The sequence below is a fragment of the Mytilus galloprovincialis genome, chromosome 4 (genome assembly GCF_965363235.1).
Source record: "Mytilus galloprovincialis chromosome 4, xbMytGall1.hap1.1, whole genome shotgun sequence".
Taxonomy (NCBI): Eukaryota; Metazoa; Mollusca; class Bivalvia; order Mytilida; family Mytilidae; genus Mytilus; species Mytilus galloprovincialis.
This window is the reverse complement of record NC_134841.1, coordinates 28152355-28168664: the sequence shown is the minus strand read 5'-3', so window position 1 is coordinate 28168664 and position 16310 is coordinate 28152355. Positions and strand designations below refer to the sequence as shown.

At 33.5% G+C, this 16310-nt stretch overlaps 1 protein-coding gene across 1 annotated transcript in view; it reads left to right on the top strand.

Annotated features, from left to right (window-relative positions):
- The window catches only part of LOC143071773 (histone RNA hairpin-binding protein-like), a 38718-nt gene that overhangs the window by 771 nt on the left and 21637 nt on the right, over positions 1-16310 (top strand). Inside the window, exons 2-4 of the mRNA XM_076246343.1 lie at positions 4919-5005; positions 7970-8056; positions 10110-10196. Of these exons, the coding sequence (XP_076102458.1) occupies positions 4919-5005; positions 7970-8056; positions 10110-10196 (261 nt within the window). The remainder of the gene's footprint in view (positions 1-4918; positions 5006-7969; positions 8057-10109; positions 10197-16310) is intronic.

Here is a 16310-nt window from a genome sequence, read left to right as displayed (position 1 = left end):
TTTTTGATGAAGCTGAAGTCAAATCAACTTGAAACTTAGTACACTTGTTGCTTATGATATGATCTTTTTAATTTTAAAGCCAAATTAGACTTTTGACCACAATTTCAGGGTCCACTGAACATAGAAAATGAAAGTGGGAGTTTCAGGTTAAAGTTTTTGGTCAAGGAAGTTTTTCATGAAGTTGAAGTCCAGTCCACTTGAAACTTAGTAAACTTGTTGCTTATGATATGATCTTTCTAATTTTAAAGCCAAATTAGATTTTTGACCCCAATTTCATGGTCCAGTTAACATAGAAAATGAAAGTGGGAGTTTCAGGTTTAAGTTTTTGGTCAAGGTAGTTTTTGATGAAATTAAAGTCCAATCAACTTGAAACTTAGTACACATGTTCTCTATAGTATAATCTTTCTAATTTTAATGCCAAATTAGATTTTTACCCAATTTCACGGTTCATGGAAAATGATAGCGTGATTGGGGCATCTTGTTTTTTCTGTGATGCCTTCCGATATCATCATATTGTAAAAATTTGGCAGACCTGAATTTACACTACAGATAATGTAAATTAAAGATTATGGAAATTCTTGTCCATCAAATTTTACTGAGTTTGATATTTATTTAACTGTAACATTTAATGGGACTACCTACGTGAAGAATAACTGTAATTACCATAAAAATTCTTGCCAAATGAAGTTAACCGTAATTTTTGGTGCATGATGATGAAATGAACGCTTTTTAAAGATAATTAAAAAATCGTCGATTTAACTAATTTAAACTCTATAATGGTAGCTGAAAAGGACTGGTTGACGCCTGATGATAAAGGGCATTACGACCCTCTATTATGTCAAAATAGGTAACTAGACTTGCTTCAATTCTCCCATGTAAAAAAAGAAAGAAGGTATTTTATTTTAAATTCCTGTAAACAAACACAAGTGTCTTGTAAACCCTTTCATCTAAGCATTATACCAAGATAACTTGTGTTTATCAATGTTTTTCAGCAGGAAATGTAAAAGGTATGCTGATCCCGGTTAAAACATTTCTCATCGTCCACGGTTGTCTGAAGCATGAATCATACTTTGCCTGTGAAAGGATTAAAACCATAGTTCAAAGGATAAATCAATACAAAAGATTATGGCCCCAAAAATCATGTTTTGAAGGCTGTTAATTTTTAACTTAATTCTAATGTTGTCCTAAATCCAAATGTTTTGGACTATGACAAACAATATCTTAATCCAAGTTTAAATTGTTATCACTGAAAATTAATATCTGTTGTGGAGTATGATACACTGGCCCTTGTCTCTGAAAATATATGAAGTTGAACATTTTCTGTTTACAAGGATGATATTAGAAATTTCTAAGGAGAACACTGACTGTTCAGAAATTGATAGATAGTTATGTCTTCCATTAACTTCAATAACTTCCATTAGAATTATTTCAGTCATAACCAGAATGAAATCAAAACCCATGCTGAAGTGGGATTTTGTTTGTGTTGGGTGTATGCAAACATGATTGATTCAGATTGTTATTAAGCTTAATGTTTAGGCCAAATAAAAATATATGTGTGGTTCCAGTTACATATTTTTATAAAGTAGGGTCGGTAGGTCGGCAATTTTTATGCCCCACATAGGGGCATTATGTTTTCTGGTCTGTGCGTCCGTTCGTTCGTCCGTTCGTTCGTCCGTCTGTCCCGCTTCAGGTTAAAGTTTTTGGTCGAGGTAGTTTTTGATGAAGTTGAAGTCCAATCGACTTCAAACTTGGTACACATGTTCCCTATGATATGATCTTTCTAATTTTAAAGCCAAATTAAACTTTTGACCCCAATTTCACGGTCCACTGAACATAGAAAATGAAAGTGCATGTTTCAGGTTAAAGTTTTTCAGGTTAAAGTTTTTGGTCAAGGTAGTTTTTGATGAAGTTGAAGTCCAATCAACTTGAAACTTAGTACACATGTTCCTTATGATATGATCTTTCTAATTTTAAAGCCAAATTAAACTTTTGACCCCAATTTCACGGTCCACTGAACATAGAAAATGAAAGTGCATGTTTCAGGTTAAAGTTTTTCAGGTTAAAGTTTTTGGTCAAGGTAGTTTTTGATGAAGTTGAAGTCCAATCAACTTGAAACTTAGTACACATGGTCCTTATGATATGATCTTTCTAATTTTAAAGCCAAATTAAACTTTTGACCCCAATTTCACGGTCCACTGAACATAGAAAATGAAAGTGCATGTTTCAGGTTAAAGTTTTTGGTCAAGGTAGTTTTTGATGAAGTTGAAGTCCAATCAACTTGAAACTTAGTACACATGTTCCCTATGATATTATCTTTCTAATTTTAATGCCTAATTATATTTTTTATCCAATTTCATGCTCCATTGAACATGGAAAATGATAGTGTGAGTGGGGCATCCGTGTACTTTGGACACATTCTTGTTTTTTTTTTAATTTTCTTTTAGATTGTAATAACACGTCTGTACTGGAAGTACACCATTTTTACCTGTGTTTGGTTGGAAAATAAGCAGTCATGTTATGTTTTTAGTTGATTTTGTTGCATTCTGTTATGAATTGTTGCATTTTAGCCATAACAGATAATTCTGATGAAAATTTAGATGACAAAAATCTATGAATTAAATTATTTGAATTCACAATCCTCAAGATTTAATCATTTGAAATTTTATTTTTTTCAGAAATGAAAAAAAATGTTCTAGGGTCAAACTAGGGTTGGTTGGGAAATTGGAATCACACATATATTTTTATTTGGCCTTAGTGGCACTTATTTCATACATATTCAGGTAGCGAACAGAACCTATAAAGGGAATTCTGGTCTGTTTAGCTGTGTTCAGACAATTTGGTAGATTTTGTTATTTGAATTGTGGCAAGATAAACTTGTCTGATAAATAATTTGCCCTTTTTAACCGGATTTTTGTGACAAAAATGTCAGTTATTGATTTGGGGTTGTACGGCGGGCGGCAACCAAATATTGCAGGGGCGGATGCAGGAATTTTCGAAAGGGGGGGTGCAAAACATATGTCCCGATACAAATGCATTGATCGGCAAAAATAAAGGGGGGGTGCGCACCCCCGGAACCCCCCCTTGGATCCGCCACTGTGTTGTAATTTGCCCTTTTTAACCAGATTTTTGTGACAAAAATGTCGGTTATTGAATTGGGGTTGTACGGCGGGCGGCTGGTCGGGCGGCAACCAAATGTTGTCCGTGCATTTACTCATGAACTGTTCAACCAAAGCTTTTCAAATTTTAATATGTTGTTACTGATGACAAAATGGAGGTCAAGTTTAATAATGACGATTTTGACTTTTATCGTTCAGGAGTTATGGTTCTTGAAAGATTAAAAAATGGCATTTCCAGTCGTGTCCGTGCATTTACGCATGAACTGTTCAACCAAAGCTTCCCAAATTTTATTATGTTGTTACTGATGATAAAATGGAGGTCAAGTTCAATAATGACGATTTTGACTTTTACCATTCAGGAGTTATGGTTCTTGAAAGATTGAAAAATGGCTTTTCCAGTCGTGTCCGTGCATTTACTCATGAACCATTCAACCGCAGCTTTTCAAATTTTAATATGTTGATACTGATGACAAAATGGAGGTCAAATTTCATATTGAGGATTTTCACTTTCACCGTTCATCAGTTATGGTTCTTGTGATATTGGCAGGATACAAATAAATGTTAATAAATCCGGTTTGCTGTCGTTGTGACAGCCTCTTGTTCTTTCTTATTGTGAAGTACCACAAGATTTTTTCTAGCAGTCTATTTTATATATAAGAAATGTTACATCTAACAGAGTATATGGAATTGTTATTTTTTAAATGTTGTAATGTTAAATCAATCATCCTTAATCAGAACGATAGTTGTATGTGTGAGTGTATGCGAGTGGGAGAGAAAGGCTTTTTATTTTTAACCGGATTTTTGTGACAAAAATGTCGGTTATTGATTTGGGGATGTACGGCGGTCGGTCGGGCGGGCGGGCGGGAATCAAATGTTGTCCGTGCATTAACTCATGAACCGTTCAACCGAAGCTTTTAAAATTTTAATATGTTGTTACTGACAACTAAATGAAGGTCAAGTTCAATAATGGCGATTTTGACTTTTACCGTTCAGGAGTTATGGTTCTTGAAAGATTGAAAAATGGAGTTTCCAGTCGTGTCCGTGCATTAACTCATGAACCATTCAACCAAAGCTTTTAAAATTTTAATATGTTGTTACTGACAACTAAATGAAGGTCAAGTTAAATAATGGCGAGTTTGACTTTTACCGTTCAGGAGTTATGGTTCTTGAAAGATTGAAAAATGGAGTTTCCAGTCGTGTCCGTGCATTAACTCAGGAACCGTTCAACCAAAGCTTTTAAAATTTTAATATGTTGTTACTGACAACTAAATGAAGGTCAAGTTCAATAATGGCGATTTTGATTTTTACCGTTCAGGAGTTATGGTTCTTGAAAGATTGAAAAATGGTGTTTCGAGTCGTGTCCGTGCATTTTCTCATGAACCATTCAACCAAAGCTTTTGAAATTTTTATATGTTGTTACTGATGACAAAATAGAGGTCAAGTTCAATAATGACGATTTTGACTTTTACCGTTCAGGAGTTATGGTTCTTGAAAGATCGTAAAATGGTGTTTCCATTCACGTTGTTGCATTTACTCATGAACCATTCAATCTAAGCTTTTCAAATTTTAATATGTTGATACTGATGACAAAATGGAGGTCAAATTTGATATTGACGATTTTAACTTTCACATTCATCAGTAATGGTTCTTGTGATATTGCCAGGACACAAATAAATGTTAATAAATCCGGTTTGCTGTCGTTGTGACAGCCTCTTGTTACTTTATGTGATTACATGCTTGTTATGAGCCCTATGATTAGGAAATAAAATATCTTTATCTTTATCTTTATTGTCTTTTTTCAGGGAAGAAAAGTCATCTGGACCTCTTAGCCCTCTGAGAAGTCCAATGAATAGGAAAATACAGTCAGACATTAACTGTGATAAGAACAGGTAACAAAAATAATGATTCTATGAAGTTAACCTTAACAATTGGATAAATTGACAGCCCGTAGTTTTATTTAATCCACACTGAAGACCAATACTTGATTTAGTACACATCACAAGTGCCACATTATGTATAAAATTTGTGAAATTAGAAATTTTACTAAATTTAAAAAAAAAATGTTTCATTTAGGACCTGTATAAATTTCTATGAATTTGAAAGAGTGATTTTCATGCCCCATTTATGGGCATTATGCTTTCTGATCTGTGCATCTGTCCGTCTGTCCCACTTTATGTTGAAGTTTTTGGTTGAGGTAGTTTTTGATGAAGTTGAAGTCCAATCAACTTGAAACTTAGTACACATGTTCCCTATGATATATGATCTTTCTAATTTTAATGCCAAATAAGAGATTTTCGCTCATTTTCACGGCCCATTGAACATAGAAAATGATAGTGCAGATGGGCCACATTCTTGTTTAAGATATTATTCAGTATTTGTTACTTCTAGTATTGTATAAGGTATAATGACTAGTATTCCCAGAGCAAAAATGGTATATTCCCAACTCACTTTGAAGAATAATCCCAAGTGTTTTTATGGCCCCGCAACGAAGTTGTCGGTGCCATTGTCTGTCATTCCACAACAAACCATTATACAGAGTTTTTTTGTTTAACGCCTTCAGATATTGGGCTGATTTTTGGTATGTGAGCTAACCATGATGAGTTCAGGGGTTGACACTAACTTTTGTAGGCACTAGCCCACAGGGCTAGTAAAAATTATATTCAACTAGCCCTGTTCTGTGTCAGGTAGCCTGGTAGGCCAGCGAACTTGCTAGGGGGGTCTGGGGGCATGCCCCCCCAGAATTTTTTTGAAATTTAGAGGCAAAATCCTGCATTCTGAGGCTTTTTAAGAAGATGTTTTCAGTCTGAAAAATAACTATTTCATACTTGTTTATATCTTCATAAAAAAAAAAATTAACACCAAAGAAATCTAACGGCAGGAATTTGTCAAAACTTGCAATTTTACTGTTAATGAATTGATGATACATCTTAAATATTTATTGTGTTAACATTTTTAGTCAAACATTTACATTTGTATATTCCAGACCTACTTTAAAAAAAAATAGTTCCTTGATTAAAGATATTTACTGTAGGATTAAATAGTGTCCCCCATGAAATGATGTCCCATGGACATTTTGTCTACTTCTGTGTAAAAGTTTCCCTTAAAAATATATTCTATTTGGACCTTTGATGGATATTTTTTCATAGTGAAATCATGTCCAAATTGCATTAAAAGTCTTGTCTAATACCAAATAATTTAATTTACAAAAAATAATAAGACTAGATAGACATTTGTTTTTAAATATACAGTAGGAATCAGTGAATTGTTTTAACATTTTTTTTATTGTCATTTTTTAACAAGAGGTCTCATTAACCCCAAGATTGCATCCACTCTCGTTATGGCATAGGTACAATACCTGTTTCAGTTTGTCTTTATGAATAACAAGTTTCAATGTTTTCTCCTGTTTTTTTTTTGTCAACATGTATATATATATATATATAAAACATTTCATTGTTTTTAATTTCAAATTGCTTGGCCTTCCTTCTAAATGATCTTCTTTCATTATTATAATATCGAACTCTGGAGGGTATTGACCATCACACAACAAGTCATATAGCTGTTTATATTCACCACTTTCCATTTTTGTTACATCTCTGTTGTCCTGATTTAAATTTCCATTTAAAAATGTGATATTCTGTCCTGTGAATGAAATTACAGATGAATTGTGAAATATCATGAATATAGTTCAAGAAGACACAATTTCATGGGACACTTTTTTGGCTTACAAAAAACTCATCAACTAAAATAATCAAATTGAAAAATAAGTTGACTTGTCCCCTATTTTACTTTTGGTTTCTAATGCTGAGTCTTCGTGTTCCAACTGATTTGGGTCATGACGAGTTTTAACCCTGTTCTCGTTAATGCATTATGACATGCATACATCCCGGTACGTGCAATGGACGCTTTCTGATACCAATGGCTTAGTCTTGTTATCACCACTTGTACCTTTGGAGTAAAGGAAAATTTCAACAGGGAACCTTTCAATGCTCTATTTTAAGAACGAAAGGACATTTCCAATTTAAACTATTTACGCGACGACTATGTATTAGATAAGGCTAAACTATGCACACGATTTATCAGGATCTCTGTATATGCAGTATAATTAATGTTTATTTCAAAACGGGTTATCTTGAAACCTGGTGCATTCTTACTTTATGGGCCGAGTAATCTTAGGCCGAGTTGACTGTATATAACGACTGGTTTACGGTAGAAATTTTACCCTCCAGTATCTGTATCTGTATGTAAATAAAGAGGTCGTGGAACCAGTGTAGACAATATTCGACGAAGTTGTCAGATTTGACCGGCGTTTGGACTGTACTTTGCCGAAAGTACAACAGATTGATGTTCAATGACAAATAAATTTACTAGCCCCTCGGGCTACCGCGCCACGGACATTTACTAGCCCGACACAAAAGTTACTAGTCTCGGGCTAGCGTTAGTGTCGAACCCTGTGAGTTACATATCAAGTTGAAGTTTCGTTCGGCTCCGCTAATTTTTTGCCAAAATTAAGGTTGTACAACTTTGAAAATTGTTGAAAATGACAGTTATACTGACATTTTTCTATACCCCTCCAGTTTTTGAGCTGATTTTTGATGACAAGAAAAGGGAAAGTCAGCATTAAAAAACTCAAAATATCTGCAGAAAAACAATGTTATCCTTGATGTTGTAAGATGCAAAAACAGGTTATACATTCACCTGTCTCAAATTTTGTTCTGTACATAATTTACTATGAAATGTAAGATACTGGATGTGAGTCTTATTCTGTAGATTCCATATTCAATCTTTAACATTGGAATGGTTTGTTGAAGAAATGTATTATTGATTTTACAAAAAAGAATGTTTATATTTTACAGGGATAGAAAAGGATGCTGGAAGCAACTGGGTTTAACTGATGAGTTTATGGAGGATGAGAATGAGTACCCAGTATTACAGTGTTCAAAGTAAATAACTTTTATTGTCACTTTCACTTTCGAAAAATTGGGTTAAAAAATATCTTGTGTTTATGGCTGATATTTCACACTGCCATATTATAGAGGTAGCTATGCTGTGGTGTAGTAAATCATTCTTTATAAGGCCAATAAAAAAATATGTGTGTTTTCTATTTTCTACCTACCCTATACAGTGTTCTCCCCAGGCCCTTAAAGGACCACGGGCCCGCGATGTATAATTTTCTGCCGCGGTGGTATCGTTCTTGCCGCGATGTATAATTTTTTTCCGTGGTGCTAAATTTTTCGGTAAAAAAATCGTATTAAAATCGGTAAAGTTTCAGATGACTTCAACTTTACATCAAAATTGACCAGTTCTAACCAGTTTAATCCAGTATTGACAAGATGATTGTTTACACCACGTGATCGATTTACCTGTTGAGGTTAACCTTGATGATTGGATTTAATCGATGTACATGATTCTTTTGTGTGTTAATTAATTAAGAGATCATAATTTAAATAACAGACTTGTGAGGGACAAGCAAACATTTGTTAATGAACCCTATTACGCCAGTCTCAAGTCAAAATAATTTGCCTTTTAGGAATTAATTGTGGAGTTACTTCCCCTGATTTTGCTAATTACAAATAAATGCTCCTCACATATAATTTCTCATTGCAAATAAAAATAAAGTACAAATTGAATGCAAAATTATATTAGAATGTTACATTAAGGATGAAAACATTCTTAGAACATACCAACAAAAATGTTTTGCAAATTATTTTTGAGAATCATACCATTATTGATGCACAGACATATTATAATAAATTGGTAATTTATACAATGTTAAAAATATTTGACTGTAACAAGTTTAAAAAGCCTACTGCCACAACTCTAATACATTCCCATGCAGGACTAAAGCTAGGGATGAACCTTGTGAATAGAAAACTCTTTTAAAGTACTCTCCATGTCTGTAACAAAGTATTAATCATAAAAACAAATTTGTTGTTGTCTAAAAGAATCAGATCTAAAACTATGGAAAATAGTTTTTAATTTACTGAAGGTTCTGTATCAAAAATCTTGTTCAAAGTTCATTGTTATGGGGAATGTGTAGTGTAACTACAAGTATCGGGACAAAATGGCTTGATCAAAATATAAGAAGTGACTTTAGCTTAAAGACTAATTGTGCTTTCTTTTATTTATTCTTCAAAGATATTAAAGTATACAAACTGTTTATTAATTTACTTTTTCTACCAATAATTTTCTGACCCAAAGTCCTACAACACAGTTCCACAGTAAACAAAACAAAGGCAAACAGGTAATGACAAAAAGTAACAAAAAAAAAAATAAGCGACGCAAAGCGACACAAAATACTGTAAAATTCATTTTGTCACGCGTTACCCTGGTGCTATCCAAAAATCCTGGGGAGAACACTGCTATATTTTAAGCTTTAGAAATAGCCTATCTTAAAGTCAGAATATCTCTCCCATAGACTTGATGTATAAAAAAATTCCTACCTACCTACCCTACTTTTTTCAAAGATGTAATTGGAAACACACATATTATTTTATTTGGCCTTATGTCCACTGCACGACAAAGGACCTTCAAAGGAATTTTATTTTTGAAATATGATTGTTTTGATCATCTGAGTATCTCTTTTAATGCAGTAAGTTTTTAGTTGTGTTATTGTTAAACCTTTTAATATTTCTAACATTTATAAGGGAAAAGTAACATTGTATAAACTTACTCATTAAAAGGTTTAAGTCCATTTTAATACTCTCTACTTAAGGTAATTCAGGATCATCAACAATGTGATAGGTAATTTAATCCCCATTCGGTTTATTGGAGTTTGCTTATTTTGCAAGAAAGAAAGAGCAGATTGCTGATCTGAAATTGATACCCACAGATGCATTATTCCTAAACATGTACTTGTGAAAGATTGTTTGGTTTCTTCAATCAATTATTTTTTATGGTTATGTTTTTTGTAGCTTGTGGTCTTATAAATCTGTAGTTCATTCTATTCCAAAGCCCATTAAGGAGTGGAAATTATAATAATGATTATTTTTGTAGGTTTATGCCAGAATCTTTCACCAAACTATCCAATGGACTTAATATGAGTTGGGCAGAGCAAGTAGAACTGGATCAAGAAGACTCAAGGTTTGTCTTTCAAATTTTAGGTTTAAATTTATGAACTACCATTTTCAAATACAATCATCTATGAAAAAATCTGTAAAAGCCAATGGTTCTGTGGTCAAACTAACCCCACCCCACCACATTCCAAAAAAATATACTTACATTGAAAATCCTTATTTTGGGGAAAATGTCAGAAAGCAATTTAAATATATTTTCTAAAATTCTTACAATTCTGTGTTATGGGGGTCTAAAGTTCAGTTTGACAGCTTCAGTCGTACTAATTTTTTATCTTTTTTAACCGGACCAAATCACTACTTAACATAAAGATTCAGCACCCAATTTTTTTTAAACATGTAATTTCACCCCTTGATATTTCATGCATTAAATATCAAGAAATGAATTGGGAAAGTGCATAAAAAAAAATGCAAGTTATAGTGTTCACACTAAGGACTATATTCAGACAAGATAACCAAAGGCTGATAACTGTGTCCTTGGACCTGATAAGCTCACTATTAATATATATATACAAGTAGTAACCTAGGTATCAGTTATATACAATAAAAGATAATTTGAATACATAGTTATGATTCATTGTGTAAAAAAAGACAGACAAAATATTTGTATGAAATTTGATGTAAATGTAAAAGGTTGGACACTTAGAAGTTCAATAACATAAGGCCATAAAAAAGAATAGGTTTGTTTGCCCAAACGCTACCTACCCAGAAAAAACCTGCCTACTCAAATTCTTTTATTGTCCTGTTTTGAAGAATTTTTTTTTTAATCAGATAGACATGAAGACTAATAAACACTCATTACTTCAATTTCTCTTTTAAAAAAAAGAAAAAAGAAAATGCCTATCTACCTACCCACTGTCTCAACCTTTGGGTAGGGTTTGAGCAAACCAAAATATTATTTTTAATTGTGGCCTAAAAGAAAATTTAAAGCATTTCCAGCTCAACAACATAATCATTTTGTGTAATATGACCTATGCACGATAAACAATAAAATTACGCCACCTCACATTGTTCCCTGTATTATTGAACCAGTTTTTGTAAGGATTGACTCCTGCTGATCTAAAAATGTTAATGTGGTATATGAAAACTCTTAGTACATAGTGAAATTAAACTATACACCACTGCTGAAAACCTAAATTCTGATGACATTATTGCTGCATTAGATTCATTCATCAGGGTAAGTTGATAGAAGTAAGCATCTGTATGTCACGTACAGCCTGTAACAATAAGCAAAACCACATAGTACGAAGCTGTCAATGACCTTGAAATGACAAATGTAAAACAATTCCAACAAGAAAACCAGCGTCCTCATTTATGTTCAAATCAATAATGATATGATATACAGCAACAAATGACAACACTGAATGACTTCTGCAAGACACACACATGAGCTGGCAGGGTAAAACATATTTACTGGCGCCAAACCTCCTCTTTCCTGGGACAGTGTACATACATCTTCACAGACTTTCAATCATCGAAAGGATACATATTTTAAAGTTTTTAAAAATGAATAATAAACATTTGAAAACAAATGTTAGATTGTTTAAGAAAAATGTTTAGAATAGTGGAAATCAGTACAGCACATGACAAAAAACAAAAACGCTATACACGGCATATGATGCAATGACATACGCCGTCTGTCACTGCTATTCGCAGCATATGCCGCGATGACAACAGATTTTTCATAAGGACTCTTAAACCATTCGGTTTTCATTCAGGTCCTCTTTGATTTTTCCTTGTATGAATCAAGGATATACAAGGTCTCATTTTCGCTTGAAATCCGGCAATTTTTATTGTAAAATCATGCAGTAGAAGGAAAATTGAAGGAAAATAAAAAAAAATATTTTGACAAATGTAAATGGCGGAAATTGGAAACGAAGCTGTAAATATGGAAATATTTCAGCATTTCTATGGCGAAACTGACAACGAGGATTAGTTAAAAGGTTTCTCTTTATCTCAATGTGTTTATTACATTCAATTCGTGTGGGAAATATGATTTGATCGATCATTATGAGACGTAGAAAAAGGGGGGAAAACGGAGGTTGACTGAAAATTTTGAGGAAGGAGCCACTGATTTGTACCATGTTTTCAAAATTCAACACAAATGTAATAAATTACACCTTTTACCTGTTAATAACCTGAAAATGCAGGTAACCTGATAAAAAAAAATTACTGAAAATCAGCAGCAGCCATTTTTCTATTTTTAGCTCACCTGACCTGAAAGGTCAAGTGAGCTTTTCTCATCACTTGGCGTCCGTCGTCCGTAAACTTTTACAAAAATCTTCTCCTCTGAAACTACTTGGCCAAATTCTACCAAACTTGGCCACAATCATCCTTGGGGTATCTAGTTTAAAAAATGTGTGGCGTGACCCGTCAAACCTACCAAGATGGCCGCCATGGCTAAAAATAGAACATAGGGGTAAAATGCAGTTTTTGGCTTATAACTCAAAAACCAAAGCATTTAGAGCAAATCTGACAAGGGGTAAAATTGTTGATCAGGTCAAGATCTATCCGCCCTGAAATTTTCAGACGAATCGGACAACCTGTTGTTGGGTTGCTGCCTGTGAAATGGTTTTTTTAAGGAAATTTTTGGTTATTATCTTGAATACTATTATAGATAGAGATAAACTGTAAACAGCAATAATGTTCAGCAAAGTAAGACCTACAAATAAGTCAACATGACCAAAATTGTCAGTCGACCCCTTAAGGAGTTATTGCCCTTTATAGTAAATTTTTAACAACTTTTCGTCATTTTTTGTTACTTTTCTAAAAATCTTCTTCTCTGAAACTACTTTGCCAAATTTAACCAAACTTGGCCACAATTATCATTGTGGTTTACAGTTTATAAAATGTGTCCGATGACCCAGCCTACCAAATAAAATGGCCGACATGGCTAAAATTAGAACATAGTGGTAAAATGCAGTTTTTGCTTTATATCTTTGAAACTAAGACATTTAGGGCAAATCTTTCAAGATTTTAATGTCCATCAGAATAAGATATATCCCCTCACAAATTTTCAATTGAATCGGACAACCTGTTGTCGGGTTGCTGCCCTAAAATTGGTGATTTTAAGGAAATATTGCAGTTTTTGGTTATTATCTTGAATACTATTATAGATAGAGATATAAACTGTAAACAGCAATAATGTTCAGCAAAGTAAGATCTACAAATAAGTCAGCATGATCAAAATTGTTAGAGGACCCCTTAAGGAGTTATTGACCTTTATAGTCAATATTGAACAACTTTTCGTCATTTTTGTAACTTGTATAAAAATCATTTCTAAAACTACTTGGCCAAATTTAACCAAACTTGGCCACAATCATAATACTAGGGTATCTTTTTTAAAAAAAAGTGTCTAATGACCCCACCTACCAACGAAGATGGCCAACATCTGTAAACACATTAACAGGTGAGCGACACAGGCTCTTGAGAGCCTCTAGTTTTGTGTAGCATTGAAAGTGTTAAGGTGTAATACCACCATTGATTTTTCCCTATTAGTCTTTGTTAAATTGGCACTTTTAAAAAAATCGTACAGTATTTACCTTTATTTCAACCAAAGAAATACTTTGCATGTGTAAAGTTCAATCCTTTCCAGTGATACAGTGAAAATTTCACACTACATTTCATTGCATATAAGAAAGTAACCACCGCCGAGGGTAGACAACCCAATTTTTACACTGTTATTTACTGGTTACCTGCTTTGGTAACTATGTAACCTTAACGTTCCAAAATATTTTATAAGACCATCAAATAAAAAAAGAATGATGCTTTCAGACACCCAACATACATATTTACGACTTAAGTGCATTGAAATGCAGGGTTAATTTTCTACAACTGTTAAATTCAAGGGAATATTTTTTTAGGCCTACTTTCGTATGCAACCGGATGTGACGTACCATGATTTGGTGGTATTACACCTATTACACCTTAACAGTATAATTGTGCGTGTTTTTTTTATCAAAATTTTTCAATTTTGGTTTCACTTCTTCTATTGATAGTCAAGAGAAACATGAAAATACTCTGAATTTTAACCAATCACAACTCATACAAGTCTTAAATGCCTAAATCTCATGAATAATGACTCCACCTGAGTCCTAGAAATTACTGCAGGATCAAAAGGACTTGTCTTTTACCTGTCGATATATATGCCCCCCCGTAGAGTCATAATGTTTGCAGGGCTTTAAAAGTAGCCGGTAGACTGCAGATGTCCGCCATTAACAGTGGCTTCAAGTGCCAGCTACTCTACTGACAAAAATATAAATTCAAAAAGAAAAAAATATCTTTTTTAAAATGTTTACAGGCAGTCAAGACGTTTTGTCCCAAAATCATGGTCACAATAAACAAGGATGAAAAATCAGTGTTTACCTTGGGCTAAATATAGTTCACGTGAATTCAGGTCACTGATTGGTGGGCTATTTTAAGTTGGAATGCAAAATTTCTTTTCAATCATAACATGAGAGATGTTCCGATGGTCATTGAAGGATAACAAAAGAGGCGTTCAGATGATCATTAACTCTTTGGTTTTGGCTTTTAAGAAATTGAAGACAATCAGATAAGATGACAATAATATGTAATGGAATAATATCAGTCAAATAGAAGAAAGTATTGTATATCATGTTGTTCAGAATCTGGAAATAGTACCTTTTGAAGTTCATTTTTCAAAGCCCATGTGGTATTCAGAAAATCAAGGTAAAAAACGAAAGAATATTGTCGACCCGACCACAAATAAATAACATTTCCAAATGATTTATGTATCCTTCTTATTGAACAGTTTACGGTACAAAAAAAGGAGAAAATCAGAAGACATAAATATAATTATATCAATTTTCTGTCAATGCTTGAGAAATAATTGTATGATTTTGCTCTATTTATGCCAGAGCTTCTGGTGGCCTTGAGCGGACCCCAGATCCCCTACTGTAAAGCACCAAGCTGTAGCGTCGGGCTTCGCCGAGTGCATGTCACAGCCCCCTATAATTTTAGATTAGCCTACTACTTCAATTTCAAGGGAAAGCCCTGTGTTTGGTCTGTGATCCATTCATTGGTCTGTCTGTCCTACTTCAGGTTTAAGTTTTGGGTCAAGATAATTTGATGAATTTGGAGTTCAATCACCTTGAAACTTGGTACACATGTTCTCTATGATATGGTCTTATAATATTAATCTCAAATTAGAGTTTTGACCCCAATTTCATGGTACCCTGAAGGTATAAAATGGTTATGGGAGTGGGGCATCCCTAAACTATAGACACATTCTTGTAATACAGCAAGAAAAAATAATATGGGGTAGTATACTGCTATCACGTCGTCATCAATGTCGTAGTTGTCCAAAGACCATTGGTTTCAGGACAAAAAGTTTAGTTTAAGTATATAGATTTCTATGAATAAAATTAAACCAATATGTTCAATACAACAAAAAGAAGGTTGGGATTGTTTTTGGGGGTGATGGTTTCAACTGTTCAGAAATTGGGGGGCTTTAAAGGGGCCCAAAACAGTCGTTCATCTATTTTCAGGACAATAAATTGTGTACAAGTATTTTAATTGCTCTGAAATTGTACCACAAGGTTCAATACCACTAGTAGAAGGTTGGAATTTATTTCGGGGGTTAATAGCTGAAACGGTGCAGGAATTGGGGACCAAAGAGGGTCTAAAACAATAATTTTTCTAGTTTTCTGACAAAAACTTTTATTTAACTGTATTGATTTTTTAAGGGAGATGCAATTTTTTTCCCCTTGAGATTAAAGATATTGCGCAACAGGGCATTGTATTACTGAAAGGCAAAAAATCTTCTATTGAATATAAATTTAAATCTTATAACCAATTTCAAGTTCTTATTCTGTGTCAGAAACTTATAAAGTGTTAAATATTTAATTATAATCCAAATTCAGACCTGTATCAATCTTGAATATTGTGTCCATTTTTGCCCAAACTGTTCACGGTTGGACCTCTGCGGTTGTATCCAGCTGTGCTCTGTGAAGCAGTTTATTTTATATTCTTTGGTTGTAGGTTGTTGATTTTTATAACAAATCTTTTGATTAAATTTCTGTAGGCTAGAATAAGTGTTCATGAAGGGGGTAAAATCCACTTGGTTTGAATGAAGCATTTGATTAGTAAATTATTTAGGTTTGAT